Genomic DNA, 17,056 nt, shown 5'->3' on the forward strand with positions numbered 1-17,056 from the left:
CTGTTCCCAATCCCTCGCCCACGGGGCAGGAGGTGGTGAGGGGTGCTGTAGGGAGCAGCTCCCACAAGCACCAGCCCTACCTTGACCTTAGTGGCCAGGGGGTTCCAGCGTTTCCACAGCAGCCACCACCCAGACAGCGCATCGCCGTAGTTAGTGAGGTCCGTCTCATCCCGGCTGCCCACATCAATGGCGATCACCACTTTTGCCCCCTTGGACCTGGCCACATCCGCTAGGGAGCGGCAGCCCTGGTCACCACCAGGCAGAGCCAGGGGACGGGGCACAGCCCGCCTCACTGAACCCTTGCTTGCTCTTTGGGGCCTGGGCCTGGCGGCACGGGGTCACCTCTCCACCATTGGAGACAGGAGACCCACATGCCCAGCTCTGTGGGCAGCTGTGTGCACAGAACTGTCTTCTGGGCCCTTGTGCCCACATGTCCAACAGGTGAGAGGTGTGAGCTCACCTGCAGCAAACCTGGCACCTGCAGGCCATTGGGCTCTGACCGTGGGCACAGATGGGAATTAATCGTTCCTGGTTTCTCTACTTGGCCTTTGTTCTGCGTGCTGCTGAGCTGACAAACAGGGCCATATGCTGGGAGCACGTGGTCCTGAGCCCGTGTGTGTGTGTGTGTGTGTGTGTGTACATGTGTGCATGTTCTCAGTGGTGTGTGAGGCCCTGCTCGGATGCCAGCCTGACATTTTCCTTTGGCACACCCTAAGGAAAACGTGTTCCACCCCAGCCTTCGTGGAGTGGAGGTAGCTATGGCAGGGGCCATGGGGCAGGCTGACCAAGGCAGCACCATGCTTATGCCAGTGGGGGTCCCTCCCCAGCCCACTGCAGTACCTGGGAGGTTGTTGACGTAGCCTCCGTCCATTAGTAGGTGTCCGTCTTTGGGGTCGCAGAGAGGAGGCATGTAGCCTGACAGGGACATGCTGGCACGCACATACCGCCACAGGGAGCCTGGGGGCAGGGGGAGCCTTTGGTTACCCACAGGAGGTTCCTGCCCTGGACCCAGGGGTGAGGTCCTCACCTTGGTGGGTCTGAGAGCCGGCAGGTGCCACCTCTAGGGCAGGGCACCAGCCTGGGAAGAAGCTACCACACTGCTCTTCCTAGGCGAGGGTAAGGGTCCAGGAAGCTAAGCAGGAATGAGGTCTTTCTCTGGGGTCACAACACACTGTACCAGGCTCAGGTGTTCCCACTACTCTGTGCCCCCCACCCCAGGTCCGAGCATGCCCCGACCCCAGGACCGAGTGTGCCCTCTCTCTCCTGTCTCCTGGGGTCTCCAGTCCACCCCTCAGGCCTCCTGCTCAGTGTCCTCACCCTACTGTGGTGCCTGGGGCAGAGGCTGCCCATCCTCATGTGCAGATCTCCCCATGCCTTTGCCTCCTTGGAGACCCCTGGTGCCTCCCTCAGCCTCATGGGGCCACCAGACTATCCCCGGGCTGTGCCTGGCACCCAAGGTGGCTGCATGTGGGAGGCGTTCTCACCATCCGTGTGGACCCGCATGGCGGAGGCTGTGATGTCAGTGGTGATGGCGAAGTAGGGCACCCACAGGTCCTGTGGGAGGGGGGCTCAGATGCACCCGCGTCTGGGGAAGCTGACCCAGGGCCGGGTGAACGTGGGGGAGGGGGTGGAGCAAGAGAGCGCCGAGTGCCGCGGGGCATATGGTCACAGGCCAGGGGGCCTGTGTGGGCTCCGGAGGGTGGCCTGTCTGGGCTGGAGGACACACCTCGATCTGCTTGTCCTTAAAGATGCTACAGATGGTGCGGTTGAAGCTGGCTCCGGAGAACATGGATGTGATGGGGTAGGTCAGGTCCAGCACGGCCTTCACCATCGATGTCACATCCTAGGGGCACACAGAGGCCTCTACAGAGGGGCTCATGCCCACAGGCCTTGCTGGAGCAGGAAAGTGGGCACATGCATGGGTGTATGGGAGCACCTGCAGCCCCTGCCCAGGGTCTCAGGGCTGTGCATGCCGTGAGCTGGAGTGCAGGGTGGGCAGAGGCTGGTGGATGGCCCTAGGCCCTGGAAGCTAGGATGCAGCCCCTGCCCCTGTCCCTTCCTGACCTAGGCAGGCCTCACAGTCTCAGCCTGGGCCTTCGCAGGTTTGCCTGCGGGGTGGAGGGAGCACCCGGCGAGCTTTGGGGTGAGGCCCAGCACAGGCCCAGCGCTGGGAGGGTGGGGGGAGGGGAGCTCAGGGCCAATTGCCAGGGCCCAGCAACAGGCACAAGCGGGACCTGGTGGGGCTTCCCCCAGGCGCGCAGGGAGCTCTCTGGCCCCACACTCCACCACCTGGGGTGCCCCCATGACCCAGGGATGCGGCTATCGCCCCAGCCCTGCTCTCTCTCAGCGGCACCTCCTGGGCAGGCTGAGGCCTGTCCTTCAGTGCAGTGGGGCGGGTCAGAACCTGGGTGAGAGGACTCGGACCGGCCTCGCACTGGGAGGTGGGGTGGTGAGGAAGGGTCCTCCCTGACACCGTGCGCCAGGTTCACGGGCCGAACGGGAGGGGAGAGTGTGGCTGGACGTGCACAGAGTGCAGAGTGCCGTGCGGAGGGGACGCATGCGTGGCCCCAGTGCTCCCCCGAGAAGGCCCCGTAGCACCAGAGGGGCCTGCAGAATGCAGCCAGGGGCACCTGCACCGCACCGCCCAGCTCAGCACGCGGCCTGCAGGGGGTCGCCCTGGCAGGCTCCCGTGGCCCAGCACAGCCAGGACGGTGGGACCAGCCCAAAGAGCCCTGACTGTTCCCACCCCTGGCTCCCCAGCACCAGCCCCCAGGCCCTGTCTCAGGAGTGGCCACACTGGGGTAACCAGGTTGCTCATTTCAGGGAAAGAAACATTTCTGGAGCAGCGAAGGGAGTCAGTGGTGTGGCCTTGGGGACCTTGGCTGGGGCTCTAGCAGCCCCAGGCCGCGGGGAGCAGCCACGCGCCTGCCCTGAGAGCGGCCGCTGCCTGCAGGATGACGAAGTTTCTTTTCTTTTAAAAGGAGAACACAAACACTTTTGATCCCACTCATGATTTCAACCAGGGCTCTGATTTGTTCACAAAAGCGAGCACAGCACTGAGGGCAGGGACACTGCGCCTGCGGGAGCCGCGAGCCCGGCCTGCTGGCCCTCAGCTCCTTGGGGCAGCCTGTTCCATCTGTTTTCTTTGATTCCGTATTTGGTGCTTCATTCTGACTTCCATTCCTCACAAGGCCAGACTACACCGCCCCCGCCCGCCTGCCACCACCTGCCAATGTCCCCGGCTGCTCCCTGCCCTGCGGCCCATGAGTACAGTCCGCTCTCCTTGGCTGGCCCTGGCCCCCCAGGCTGCCCCCAGTCACTGGGCCACTGCCCACCACAACCCACACCCTTTTCTTCTCGTTGCTGCCCCTGAGCCCCCACATGCTTTCGGAGACCTGAGGGGCCGGAGCCCTGAAGAGCCATGTGCAGGGGCAGGGCCACGGGTCCTCTGTCCTCGTGGCCCCCACAGCACCAGCCTGGCCTGGAGCTGAGCCCCAGGGAGCATGGTTGGTGCCTGCTCACCTCGGCCCACTGCTTGGCCCGGATGCGTGTCTGGCTGTAGCTCCGCTCCTCAGAGTACAGGGCGCCCATGAAGGCCCCAATGGACGTGCCTCCAACCATGTCCACGGGGATGCCGCATTCTGCCAGGGCCCTGAGGACGCCCACCTGGGCACAGCCTCTGTACCAGCCAGGGACATAGAGCAGGGAGTGAGCACCGGCAGGGGTGGCCACCCACAGCCCGCCTGCTCGTCCTCAGCTCCCAACTCCTGCGCAGGCCAAGACACTGACTCAGAGAGGGATCCTGGCTGCTCTGGGGAGGCGCTGAGGGACGGTGAGGACGGGGTGCGGAGGGTGCCCCAAGAGGCGACCAGCACTGGCCTCTTCTACCCGCAAGCACCTGCTGCCCCTACGCCAGGTCGTGTGCCGGCCAGGTGAGGAGGGTCCTGGGGAGCACAGCACACATAGACCAGGAGGCCAGCTTCTCGTCACCTCGAACTGGGGCTGGGAATGCCTGCCACCATTGTCCTATAGAACGTACACCACGCAACCAGAAACCACCCGTCGTATGAGGAGAAGAGACCATAAGGCCGTAAGAAAAACAGACAATATAAGTGGACTTAGAGTTGGCCCAGATAAGCCCATTTGGAAATGGACAGTAGAGATAGTTATACGACATTGTGAATGTATTTAACTGTACACTGAAAAACGGTTAAAATGGTAAAGTTTATGTTGTGTATATTTTAACACAATAAAAAAGAACCATATGTAGTATCACTACAAACTCAGGCATAAGCCTTTTTAAAAAGTTCAAGGAATTAAAGACAAAATTGATAATTCTGGAATAAAATCAAATAGAAATTCTGGAAGTAAAAAATAAAATTACTGAAATGAGAAGCTCAATGAATGAGTTTAACAGCAAACTGGACCAGCGTGCGAGAGAAATGGTGGCACAGAAGACAGATCGGGAGAAAACATTCGTCAAATCACAAAGCATCGAAGGGATGCAACATGTAAAATGTTCTCTTACGAAACACGTCCAGGAGCACGAAACGTACGGGATCTGGTGCAAGGTCTCATTTACGTGTCATCTGAGCCACAGAGAGAGGGGACAGAACAGAGCAGTATCTGAAGAGATAACTTTTGGGCATTTTTAGAATGGATGACAGACGTCAAGCCTCAGATTCAAGAAGCGTTATAAACTCTAAGCATAAATCAAAGAAAACCATTTCTGCGTTGCTGAAAGCCCAAGGCAGAGGAAAAACTCTCTAGCCTGAGAGGAAGCGGCACGTTGCCGTCACAGGTGCAACAGACAGACAGCCCTGACTCGTCTGTCCTTCCAGTGGGTCCTTCACAGACAGTGTCTGCTGGCCCACAAGTTAGGGAAACAAGAACCATTTAAATCAGAAAGTAAAATCAAGGAAATAACAAAGAGCACCAATTAAAGAACCAAAAAACAAACATACAATAAGAGGATCAACAGTGATCCAAGCTGGTGGTTTGAAAGGACTAATTCAGCTGATACCTCCGGTAACACTGGCCAAGCAAAGAAAATAAAAGGACAAAAGGCCTCAATCAGTAATGTCAGGAATGAAAAGGGGACGTCAGTACAGACACTTTCTCTAAAGAGATAAGAGGCTACTGGGAACGATGTCATGCTATAAATACATTCAGATCAAATGAACACATCCCTAGAAAAACATAACTTACCAAAACTAACACGAGAAATAGAACATCTGAATAGCGTGGTAACAATTAAAGAAAATGCATCTTTAACTTTTAAGTCTCTACAAAGAGAATTTCATGTCCAGATGGTTTCACCACTGAATTCTACTAAACATATATGGAAAAAGTAACATAAATTTTACATAAAACTCTCCAGAGATTAGGAAAGAAGCACTTCCCACCTCAATTTACAAAGCCAGCAAACAAGCTGTCATACCAAAGCCAGCAAAGATATTTCAAGAAATGACAATTCAGTCAAGTGTCACTCCAATTCAAACTGAATCTAGGAATATACAAACAGGTTAACTCATCGTGACTACATGGGTCTATCCCAAGAACACGTTAGTTTTAATACGAAAATCAATGTTATTCACACATTAACAGATTAAGGGGAAATACATCATCTACCATTTATAATCCCAGCACTCTGGGAGACTGAGGCAGGAGGATGGCTTGAGCCCAGGAGTTTGAGGCTGCAGTGAGGTGTGATGATACCACTGCACTCTAGCCAGGGCAACAGAGGGAGGCTCTGTCTCAAAACAAACAAACAAAAATTGACAATATCAAGGGTTGGCAAGAATGTGGGCAACTGGAACTCTATCACGGGTGGGGATGTAAAATGGTACAATGGTACAATGACCCCATGAGTAGGTCATTCTACTCCCAGGATTTGCCCAAGATGAAAGAGGACATATGTCCACCAACAGATTTGTACAAGAATGGTTACAATAGTTGTGTTCATAATAACCAAAACCAGAAAACAACCTGATTTCCATCAACAGGAAGCGGGATAAGCGAAGTGCGGTTATGTGGAGCGCCCCTCAGCAGCACCGCTGCCGATGTGATCAGGGACACAGGCACATCTCAGACACGCTGCGCTGCGTGGACGTGCCAGACACAAACAGGGGCACGGTGCAAGCTTCAGCAAGCACGCAAGCACACAAGTAAAAACCTGCCATTGACATTCTCAGAAATGTGATATTGCGTTAATGAAAGAGAGAGAGAATACTGCGAGGGGAAAGAAGCATCCAGACATTAGAAATATTTTAGCAGAGAAGATCAACTGGAAGATACATTTGTGGAAAATCTCCCCGAAAGTAGAATAAAAAGACAGAGATGGAGACTACAGGAGGAAAAGATATGAGACTTAGAGGATCCATCTAGGGTGCCCAAAATCTGACCGCTAGAAGCTCTAGGAAGAGAGAACAGAGAAAAGAAAAAGGTATTTATTTCAAAAAATAAAACATCTTAGCTGGGCGTGGTGGTTCACACCTGTAATCCTAGCACTCTGGGAGGCCGAGGGAGGAGGATTGCTCGAAGTCAGGAGTTTGAGACCAGCCTGAGCAAGAGCGAGAACCCGTCTCTACTAAAAATAGAAAGAAATGATCGGGACAGCTAAAAATATACAGAAAAAATTAGCCGGGCATGGTGGCACATGCCCGTAGTCCCAGCTACTCGGGAGGCTGAGGCAGGAGGATCACTTAAGCCCAGGAGTTTGAGGTTGCTGTGAGCTAGGCTGATGCCAGGGCACTCTAGCCTGGCCAACAGAGTGAGATTCTGCCTCAAAAAAATAAAATAAAATAAAATAAATAAAATATCTCCCAAAGTTCATAGATTTCCAAATTTGAAAAGAACCACTGGGAATCCAGCGTAATGGATTAAAAAAGAACCACACCAAGGTGCGCAGTGCACTTCCAGAACACCCAGAACGAAGAGGATCTCCTACAAAGTTCCAGAAGAGAAACACAGGCCTCATGAACAAAGATAGCATCGCACATGTCAACAGCTGCACCAAAAGCTGAAAAGACAACGGAACCATGTGTTAAAACTTCTGGGAGACAATTATTTCCACCTAGAATTCCATACCCAGCCCACTATCACTCGAGCATGGGCATGGAATGAGGACGTGTTTTTTTTTTTTTTTTTTTTTTTTTTTTTTTGAGACAGAGTCTCACTTTGTTGCCCAGGCTAGAGTGAGTGCCGTGGCGTCAGCCTAGCTCACAGCAACCTCAAACTCCTGGGCTCAAGCGATCCTCCTGCCTCAGCCTCCCAAGTAGCTGGGACTACAGGCATGTGCCACTATGCCCGGCTAATTTTTTTGAGGACGTGTTTTGATAGGCACGGTCTTACAAAAACCGCATCTCCTCCTAAGGAAATTTCTAGAGTATGTATCCACCAAAATGAGAAGTACATCAAGGAAGAGGAAGACAGGGAATGCAGGAAATGGAGTTGAACACGAGAGAGAAACAAAGGTAGCTCCCAGATGGCGGTGAAGGAAATTCTAGGGCAACATCTCAGCACCACGTTAGAAAGCGACCAGGAGTGACGGGAGGAAGCCGGCGGGTCAAGTGGAGATGACTGGTGTCTGAACACGCCGAGAGCTCGTGCTTGCAGCAGAGCGTCTGTGGGTGAATCAATACCCAGAAAACCGAGCAAACGGCAAATGCAACAACTGTCAACTCCGAGGAAGGAGACACAATCACAGGACACAACACGGCGTGACCTGGCTCTGGGTAACAGCACACATGGCACGTGAGTGACCAGGCCACACTGTGACCATGAGCGGGAAGGAGGGAGACGGGCCCAGAGAGACAGAGAGAGACGCACAGAATCTGACTTTGTGTGTGTTGGAGGGGGCTACGAAGTCAATAATCTAAAACAGAAAAAAGCAAAAAATTAATAGAATGGGGATTCTAGTTAGAACCACAGACAGGCAGACAGCCAAAAAAAGTTGACAGTGGTTACTGCTGGGATCTCTCTGGGGCGGTGCAGGAGGTGTAGGGAGAGGGCTGCTGTTCTGTGGTATGTGCCTTATAGAACCACACGGCTTCTAAGTGTCCCCTTGATTCAAATCACATTTTCATTCAAAATGCTGCAGATCTGGCCTGTGAGCAAGCTCCAAGTCTGGGCTCAGCTGCTCTGAGCCGCCCGCTGCCCAGACCCACAGGAAGAGCCCTGGGTCCTCCCCTGTCAGCGACCTCAGGCGGGTGCTCCTCACCCCCAGCCAACCCAGGCCGCAGGGCCAGGCGCCACGTGCAGAGGTGCCGGCAACAGCAGCCACCCGGCGCTGCCCTCGCACTGGCCCAGGCACCCGGGCACCCCATGCGGGGAGGCACGGAGCAGCAGCAGGTGTGGGCACATGCCCTCCTGCCACCTCAGGACACCCTGGGCCCCACTTCTGTCCCAAGTGCATTTCTCTTTAACTGAGTTCAGGAGAGGGTGGTGTCAGAGTTATTTGAGTTAGAAGTCCTTTAAGGAACTCAACAGTCCAAAGAACTACAGAAAGCCACCAGCTCCCGAGCAAATCGGATCATGGCTCCGTATGGTGTATACCAACTCGGGATGAAGCTCGCCAGGAGCCCCCCGGAAAGACTGAAAGGGTAAGAACAGGTTTCAGAAGAGGAGATGCAAACAGCTAATAAGCAAACAAATGCTTCAAAGCAAAGACAATCAGAACAAGATACAAATTTTCTTCTACTAAATTAGCAACAATGAAAACCAGGGCGGTTCTGGGCAAGAGGGGCGAGGGGCCCACCAGGCACTGAGCCACCTCGTGGGCCTGGTGACGCTCTGGCCCACCCACGGGGACTCTCCTGAGCACGCTGGAGGCTGAGTCCAGAGGGGCAGAGCCCACCTGTGGCCTGAGGGTCTCTTGGTCTGTGGCATGTCCTCACAGCACCCACGGGCGACTGTCACCACTCGCCCACGCCCACACGGCAGGACTGGTGGGGGGAAGGGGCGGGACTCACCGTGCCCCCCCGCCCCCGAGGACCAGGGCGATGGCGTTGCCCGTCAGTACCCTCGCCAGGCGGGAGAAGTCCGAGTGCCGGTCTGGGGGTCTCTGGAAGACGCGCTTGTACATCTCCATCTGGAGGAGGAGCAGGAGATGCAGATTCAGGGCTGGGGCAGGACCCTGACCCTGCTGACTCGACAAGGGTGAGTTTCCTCCGTGTCTGACCCCTGATGCCCTCCAGGACATGGCAGGGTCTGTCTGATATGACCCTGCCAGCACCTCAGCTGGGCGGGTGTCAGCAGAGGGCACATGGGTGGATGAGCAGGCCCAGAGGGACCACTGGACCACAGAGCCCCTCCCCATGGGATCCCCACACCTTCCGGCCCTGCAGCAGACGGTGCCCTCAAGGGCACGGGATCCCGAGCAGCCATGTGGCCCCAGGACTGTCCCCTGCATGCGGAGGCAGGGGCTGCAGCACGTGGGCTGCCTCTGCACTAGGCCCCCAGGTAAAGGGCTCAGGACTTGCTCTGGGCCCTGTCAGGCCCGTCTTGCGGGGCTGCCCCTCAAGCTCATGCCTACATTTGCAGGGCGAGTCACCACGCTGTGGCCACAAGAATCCCGAAGGTCGAGATCAAGCCAACGCCAGCTCGCGACCAAAGTTCACAAGCACGTGGAGAGGTGAAAAGCCATCGTAATCAGAGCCCCAGAGAGCTCAGATGGTAGAACATCAGAGAGAGACTGTAGGAATATTTTGAAAGTCCAGGGAAACAAACGGTGCAAGCAGGAAGCAAGCAGAAGCCCAGAGTTCCCGCCGGGCTGGCCCCGCCACCGGCACCCAGGGCTCACCAGCTTGGGCAGGCTCCTCCTGGAGAAGACGCGGCGTGGGCAGCAGAGGTGCAGGTGGCCGGAGCACCAGCTCCGCATGTTGAGCCACTCCACGGTGCGGGCCGGCGCTGGCCCCTCCTCCCTGTGCAGCAGGACCAGCTGCTTCTGGGCGCGCACGGCCGTGTTCTCCAGCATGCGCTCCAGCTGGGGAGCAGGGCCCGCGCGTCAGCCAGCCTGAGCCTGAGGGTGCGGGGGCAGCACGGGGCTGAAGGCCAGGCAGGGCCGTCCACCCAGGCCCACGCTGCAGACCTGCTCAGGACAGCCCCACACAGCACAGAGGCCCGAGGCAGGTTTCCGAGCGGCCCCTTGGTTCCCCGCAGCAGTGTGGCCGTGGCGCAGCCTATCTCGGGGCCACTGAAGCTCTGACCACAGGGGTTGCCCGGCGTGGGCCGGGCGAGGTCAGCCTGCCTGCCAGGGTGCTGGGGGCGTGCAGGCAGGGGGCACCTCCTCCTGCTGCTTCTCTAACACGGCCTCGTGAACATACCACCTTTTCAGATGACATGGTTTTCCAGCACTCACCTTCTCAAGACATGAGAGATGAGGAATTCTTAGCTGCCCCAGGACCAGAGAGGCTGGAGAAGCTCATGACGAGAGCACAGCAGGGAGCAGAGGGAGGGGAGGCGGACTGGGAACGAAAGGGGCGTGGAGACCCCATTCCACACCCGCGAAGCTGGAGGAAACACACAGGACTGGGAAAGACGTGAAAGGCGGCACAGCGGCCAGAACGGCATGCTGGTGACATCGGGGAACCCTGGGACACAGCCCCTGTGGCTTGGTAGCCCACCGGGAAGGTATCCCATGAAAAGATGTCACAGCCAGCGCTGAGAACGCAGAGGCGGGAGGACACTCAGGGGACAGCCACAGCCGTACACGTGAAACAACGTGGACAAAGCTCAGAACCCTCAGCATTGAGGAGAAAAGGAACTTTCAGAATTATATAAAATAGGACACTGTTTATATAAAGTTGCAAGCCTATAAAACAGTGCTTTATGCACACGTTGTAAAAATGTGGAAGACGGACAGAGGCTCTGACTTCACAAGAGGCCACCTGGGGTCAGTGGGCACTCAGGGCACCCGCCCTGCTCTGTGAAGCCACCACCAGGGGCAAATGCAGCAAAACGGTTTTAAAGCATGGGGAGCAGCTGTCCGGGCGTTAGCTCTTACTGTCCTTGTCTGAGTTCCTGAAATACTTCACTCAAAGGAAACGAGAAGCAGAGGGCTCTGAGGAGAGAGGGGCTCCCCAGCCCACGCCCACGGCTCACCTCGCCCACCGTGGGCTCCTGCTCACCCAGGCCCACGATGAGGATGCAGTCGGCCTGCCGGATGCAGCGCTGCGTCCAGGGCGTGAGTGTGCCGTCCGCCTGGTACAGCACGATCCGGTGGATGTCCTCCTGCTGGCCCAGCCAGCTGGACAGCCGGTACTCGTGGGCGCTGCGTGTCGCAAAGAGAGGGCCTCACTCTCTGTGGGAGGCGCCCAGGAGGCCCACTTCCCAGGGAGCCTGTGGCCCCCTCCAACAGTGGCAGCAGAGGGCCGGGACCAGCCACCGCCCAGCACTCCCAGCTGTCCCTAGTCCTTGGTGAGTCATTCAGCAACGGGACCGTTGCACAGGGCTGCAGCTGAGCCCCGGGGTTGGGGCTGTGTGTGGGGCCGTCAGGACAGGGTGAGGCGCAGCTGCCTAAGCACAGGGAGGGTCTGGAGGTCCCCTGGGAGGCCTGACCGTGCCCAGTAGGTTACAGTTGCCCAGCGCGGGCCGAGAGCTGCGAGTGGTGTCACTGCCGCCGGCACTGCGGTGTGGCTGGCCGCGGAGCAGCCGGGGCGTGCCTGGCTAAGCGCAGGGAGCTGGGGCCTGCCCGGCTGTCTGCAACGTGGGGCCAAACAGGCACTGATGGCCGCACACCTGTCCAGAGCAGCAGAGCCAAGGCGCTGTTTTATGTTGTCGCTGGTCAGCCGCAGGGCTGGGCCTGAAAACACAACCACCCATCAGGGAGACGTATCCTGGCAGCCCCTCCAAGGACAGACAAGGCCGACGACAGCATCCACTCCTATCCTAAGGTCTGTTCCCTTGAAAGCAACTGCCAGCCTTTTTCCTACCTCGGAAGAAGTGCCTGTGGCCTGAGGCTGCCGCCCCCTGCCCTGAGAGACCCCCCTACCCCGAGAGACCCCCAGGTAGCCTCTCGAACCTCAGAGGAGTCGAATCTCTGCACCCCTGACTGCGTATTGCGGGCAGGGAAGGTTCTACCCCACGAGATAATGCAATTTCCCAAATCCAGACCAGCAAGGCTGGCGGGATTCCAACATGCTGAAGCTCACTGATGTCGAGATGCCCTCTCTTTTCACGCTTTATGTCCCTAAAATCAGCGTGCTGCTGTCCCCACAGGCAGCTGTCAGGGCCTGCTCAAGCAGCAGAGAGCATCCGCAGAGAGGCCGTCAGCAGGTCGGGAGAAAAGGCAGGACGAGACAGGCAGCGCTGCCCACTGTGCCCTGGCCGTCGAGGAGGAGCACCCTCCCCCGGGGAAAGGACTGGAAGCCCAGCACTGCGTGTAGAAAGCTGGGACTGCAGCGGCACAACTGTGCGAGCCCTGCTGAAACACGGCTGAGTCCCACCACACGCACGCTGGGCAGGTGACGGGCTGCTCCTCCCAGGGAGGCTGGGGAGGGCAGGGACCCTGGCGGGGCTGCCCTGCCTGGCCAGCAGGCTGGAGTCAGACCCTTGAGTGGGGAGCCACATAGCAGTGTCTTCTCCGCCACCCCCGCACAAGACAGGAAGGGCCTGCAGGGCAGGAGGCTGCAAGGTGGGGTGAGGCATGAGCAGCTCCACCTCTCGGCCCCAGGAGCCACCCAGGACGAGACAGGCCACGTCCAGACGCAGGAAAACGAAGCTGCTGGCCTGAGGTCCTCAGGGACTCCGGCTCAGCCCCACCTACCCCACAATGGACGTCTGTTGCTCTGGGACCCCCTGGACTGGGAAGGCTCTCAGGGGCTATTCAGGCACCTCTGGGTTCCCAGGCATGGGCTCAGTTCCTGCTGGTCTGGCTGCATTGACCACCCCCCTCCCGGAGGAGTCTGCTACGGGCCTGCAGGTGCTCCGTGGGGAAGCCCAGGGGAGCAAGGTGGCACAGGCCAGGCCGGGGAGACCTGCGCCTCCTGGGAAGCCAGCCTTCTGGAAGGCAGGAGAGGGGTCAGCACCCCCCAGCTCCAGTTCTGTGGGTGTGGCTGAGGCAGACATCCAGTCAGGCCACGGTCCCAAGCCTGCTCTGGCCTGGGCAACCCTGCCGGCTTGACTGCCAAACAGCTTCTTTCCCAAATTCTGGAAACCAGAAGAAAATGGAAACACACCTTCAAAGTGCTACAATAAAATGATTATCGGCTTAGACTCGTCATTCAGTCGGCAAAACCTCTCGGAAGCAAAGGTGACCGAGTCACGGTGAAGGTGAGGCAGCCGCATGGTGGGCCAGGTTTGGTCTTTCAAAATGAGAGTTCCGGGTCACCTGGAAATGGCAGGACAGGGCTCCAGCTGGCCCTGGACTCACCTAGTCCTCCCCTGTGTCTCACCTGCAGTTCTCAAGAACAACCGTAGACTGTGCCGGGGGGCAACACACAGAGGTGCGGAGGGACTGGCAGGACAGCTGGGCTGTCCTGGCCCCCCAGACATGGGGTGTTCTGCAACGCTCCAGCCCAGTCAGTGGGCCACGTTGCCCTGGCTGTGAAACCCGGGTGGGCTGCTTTCCAGGGTCCTCAGCAGCTTCCCTAAGCCTGGGGTCCAGCTGGCAGTGCGTCGAGGCTCCTGCTGTCCCTTGCTGTCTGTGAGCAGTGAACCTGCCTGGGGTGACCTGCTGTGTGGCTGCGCTGCCTCATCGGACGCAGGCAAGCTCACAGCTGGAGCACAGCAAACCTGCCTTGCAAACATCCCCACAGAAAAGAGCGGATCTGGACTCCTACCTTATACCATAACCAGAATCAATCCCAGGTAGACTGTACATTTAAAAGGAAAGGTAAAACAATAAAGTTTTTACAAGAACATTATGACTTGGGGGACAGGATTACATTTTTTTAATAAAATAAAAAAAAACACATTTTATTTTTTTAATAACCATATAGGAAAAAATTGATAAATTAGCCTATATATTAGAATCAAGAACTTCTGTTCATCAAAAGACAGCATTAAAAGAATAAAAAAGCAAGCCACACCCCAAAATAGACCCGCAGAAATGCAGTCAACTAATCTTTGACACAGAAGCTGAGGCAATCACTACAACAGAGAAAAGACAGTCTTGTCAACAGATGGCGCGGGAACAACTGGGCATCCACATGCAAAAACGAATCTAACACAGACCTTGCACCCTTCACAAAAATTAACTCAAAGTGGATCACAAACCTAAATGTGAAATGAAAACTATAAAACTCCTGGAAGTCAACATCACAGAAAATCCAGACAACTTCAGGTTTGGCAATGACTGCTCAGACACGACACCGAAGGCACGACCCAGGAAAGGGAACTGACAAGCTGGACCTCCCTTACGTTAAAAACTTCTGCTTTGTGAAGACACCATCAAGAGACAGAGAAGACAATCCACAGGCTGGGAGAAAGTATTTGCAAAAGACACATCTGATAAAGGACTGTTACCTAAAACATATAAAAAAGCTCCTAAAACTTAACAAGTAAACAACACGATTAAGAAACGAGCCAAAGATCTGAGAAGATCCCTCAGCAAAGCAGGGGCCACAGAGGGTAGATCAGCACACGGAAAGGGGCTCCAGTCAGATGTCATCAGGGAAACGCGGGCCAACGCAGCACTGAGACGCCAATGCACACCTGTCGGAATGGCCCAACCCAGAACACCGACAGAGCCAGGGGCCGGGACGGTGTGGACACCCGAAAGCCCCACTCGCCGCTGGTGGGAAGAGGTACAACCACTTTGGAAGACAGCTGGCAGTTTCTTCCAAAACTAAACATACTGTACCACATCATCCAGCAATATGCTCGTTGGTATTTACCCAAATGAGCTGAAAACTTACGTTCACACAAAAATCTACACACGATTTTTATAGCAGCTTTATTCCTAATTGCCCAAACCGGGAAGCAACCCAGATGCCCTTCAGTAGATGAAGGGAACATTAAACTGTGCTACATCCGGACAGTGGAATATTATTCAGCATCGAAAAGAAATGGGCTATCAAGCCAGCAAAAGGCGTGGGAGAAACATAAATGCACGTCACTAAACGAAAGCAGCCCATCCGAGAAGGACGCGCGCTGCTCGACTCCAACTCTGTGACTTTCTGGGAAAGGCAAAACCACGGAGACAGTAGATCAGTGGGGAGGGAGGGATGAACAGGCAGAGCACAGAGGGTCTTCAGGGCTGGGAAACTGCTCCGCGTGACACCATACTGGTGGATGCATGTCACCACACGTGTCCAAACCTGTGCAGAATGTGCATCAACAAGAGTGAACGCACGCAAACGGTGGACCCTGGGTGGTGATGACGAGTCAGTGTGGGTGCACTGGTTGCAACAAACGCCCCACTCCAGCCGGGGCCTGTACCTGTGTGGAGGAAGGGAGTAGATGGGAACTCCCTGTACCTTCCTTTCTATTTTGCTGTGAACCTAAAACTGCTAAAAAATATAAATCTATTTTTTTAAAAAAGAATACATGATTTTTGTCACTAAAAAAAAAAAGAAAGAAAAACTTCAACAGTAAGAAAACAAATAGTCCAGTTAGAAAACATGCAAAAGGTATGAACAGACATTTCACCCAAGAAAATAAAGATAGTAAAATGTGCAACATCATCATGCACTACTAGAGAAAAGCAAATTAAATTGTGATGTGCTACCACTACATACCTATCAGAACAGCTAAAATAAGAAGAAGAGCAATCACAGTAAGCTGGGCACTGTGGCACTGCCTGTAGTCCCAGCTACTGGGGAGGCTGAGGCAGGAGGATTGCTTGAGCCCAGGAGTTTGAGTCTAGCCTGGGCAACATAGCAAGACCCCATTTCTTAAAAAAAAGTACTGACAACAGAGCCTGGTGAGGATGTGGAAAAACTGGATCACTTATGCATTGCTGGTGGAAACTCTGGAAGACAGTGTGGCAGCGTCTTATAAAAAACTAAACACACACATACTTATCACACTCCAGGGCATTTACCCCAGAGAAATGAAAACATATGTGCACACAACATCCATTACCCAAACAGTCACAGCAGCCTTATTCCTAACACCACCGAACCAGAAACGACCCATACAACCTGAGCGGGCAAAGCAACGGTGGGCATCCACACGATGGGATACCCTCAGCAACAGGGAGGCACGAGCTCTTGACACTTGGCACCATTCTGAGTAACCAATTCAGTCCCAAAGGCCACACATAGTATGACGGTACGATTCCTTTTTTTTTTTTTTGGAGACAGTGTCTCACTCTGTCACCCAGGCTGGAGTGCAGTGGTGTCACTGTAGCTCACAGTAGCCTCCAACTCCTGGGCTCAAGCGATCCTCTGCCTCAGCCTCCCAAAGTGCTGGGATCACAGGGGTGCGCCACTGTGCCCAGCCTGATTCCATTTTTATAACTTTCTCAGAATGACAAAATTACAGAGGTGGAGAAGGAACATGTGGCTGCCAGTGGGTGGGGCTGCTGGGGCAACTTCGAGGGGGGCTGACGTGTCTCTGGACGGGGCCAGCTGCAGAAACCTACACCCGTGCCAAAATGGCACAGAACACGCACACGCGCGCACACACACAAACTAGTGAAACCTCACGTACGTCTACAGATTGTACAAATGCCAGTTTTCTGGTCCTGATATTGCTACGTAAGATGTTTCCACTGGGACCTAGGTGAAGGGCACGTGGGCTCTCTCTTTACTATTTTACGATTTCCTGTGATTCTACAATTATTTCAAAATAAAAAGATTTAAAAAGGGAATGTTATATGAAGCAACACTGCACTGTGCAACCTGAAGATGCTTTGGCTGCACTCTGAGCAATCCGCCAGCTGTCCGTGGAAATGAGTGGAATTTTCTACACACATGTGAACATCCATCAGGAAACAAAGATCAAGACTATCAAAGGAGGCGATGAGTGCTTTATGTGTTTTAAACTTGAATTTTGAGAATAACATGTAAATATTAGATAATAGTAATATCTTTCAGTTTTATAAATCTTTTTTTGGCATTTATTTAATGTTTTCTATCATCCAATGTCTGTCTCAGGTGGAGAGCATTTT

General features: G+C 55.0%; 1 protein-coding gene across 11 annotated transcripts in view; it reads right to left on the reverse strand.

Annotated features, from left to right (window-relative positions):
* The window catches only part of PNPLA7 (patatin like phospholipase domain containing 7), a 70,033-nt gene that overhangs the window by 2,701 nt on the left and 50,276 nt on the right, over positions 1 to 17,056 (reverse strand). For all 11 annotated transcript variants that reach the window (XM_069477186.1, XM_069477178.1, XM_069477175.1 and 8 more), the window contains 9 exons: positions 11,740 to 11,803; positions 11,104 to 11,272; positions 9,803 to 9,985; positions 8,973 to 9,091; positions 3,523 to 3,679; positions 1,727 to 1,843; positions 1,485 to 1,554; positions 841 to 957; positions 81 to 229 (listed from right to left, as the gene is read on the reverse strand). In XM_069477186.1, the coding sequence (XP_069333287.1) occupies positions 81 to 229; positions 841 to 957; positions 1,485 to 1,554; positions 1,727 to 1,843; positions 3,523 to 3,679; positions 8,973 to 9,091; positions 9,803 to 9,985; positions 11,104 to 11,272; positions 11,740 to 11,803 (1,145 nt within the window). The remainder of the gene's footprint in view (positions 1 to 80; positions 230 to 840; positions 958 to 1,484; positions 1,555 to 1,726; positions 1,844 to 3,522; positions 3,680 to 8,972; positions 9,092 to 9,802; positions 9,986 to 11,103; positions 11,273 to 11,739; positions 11,804 to 17,056) is intronic.

This window comes from Eulemur rufifrons, chromosome 7 (assembly GCF_041146395.1).
Source record: "Eulemur rufifrons isolate Redbay chromosome 7, OSU_ERuf_1, whole genome shotgun sequence".
In the NCBI taxonomy this organism is placed as follows: domain Eukaryota; kingdom Metazoa; phylum Chordata; class Mammalia; order Primates; family Lemuridae; genus Eulemur; species Eulemur rufifrons.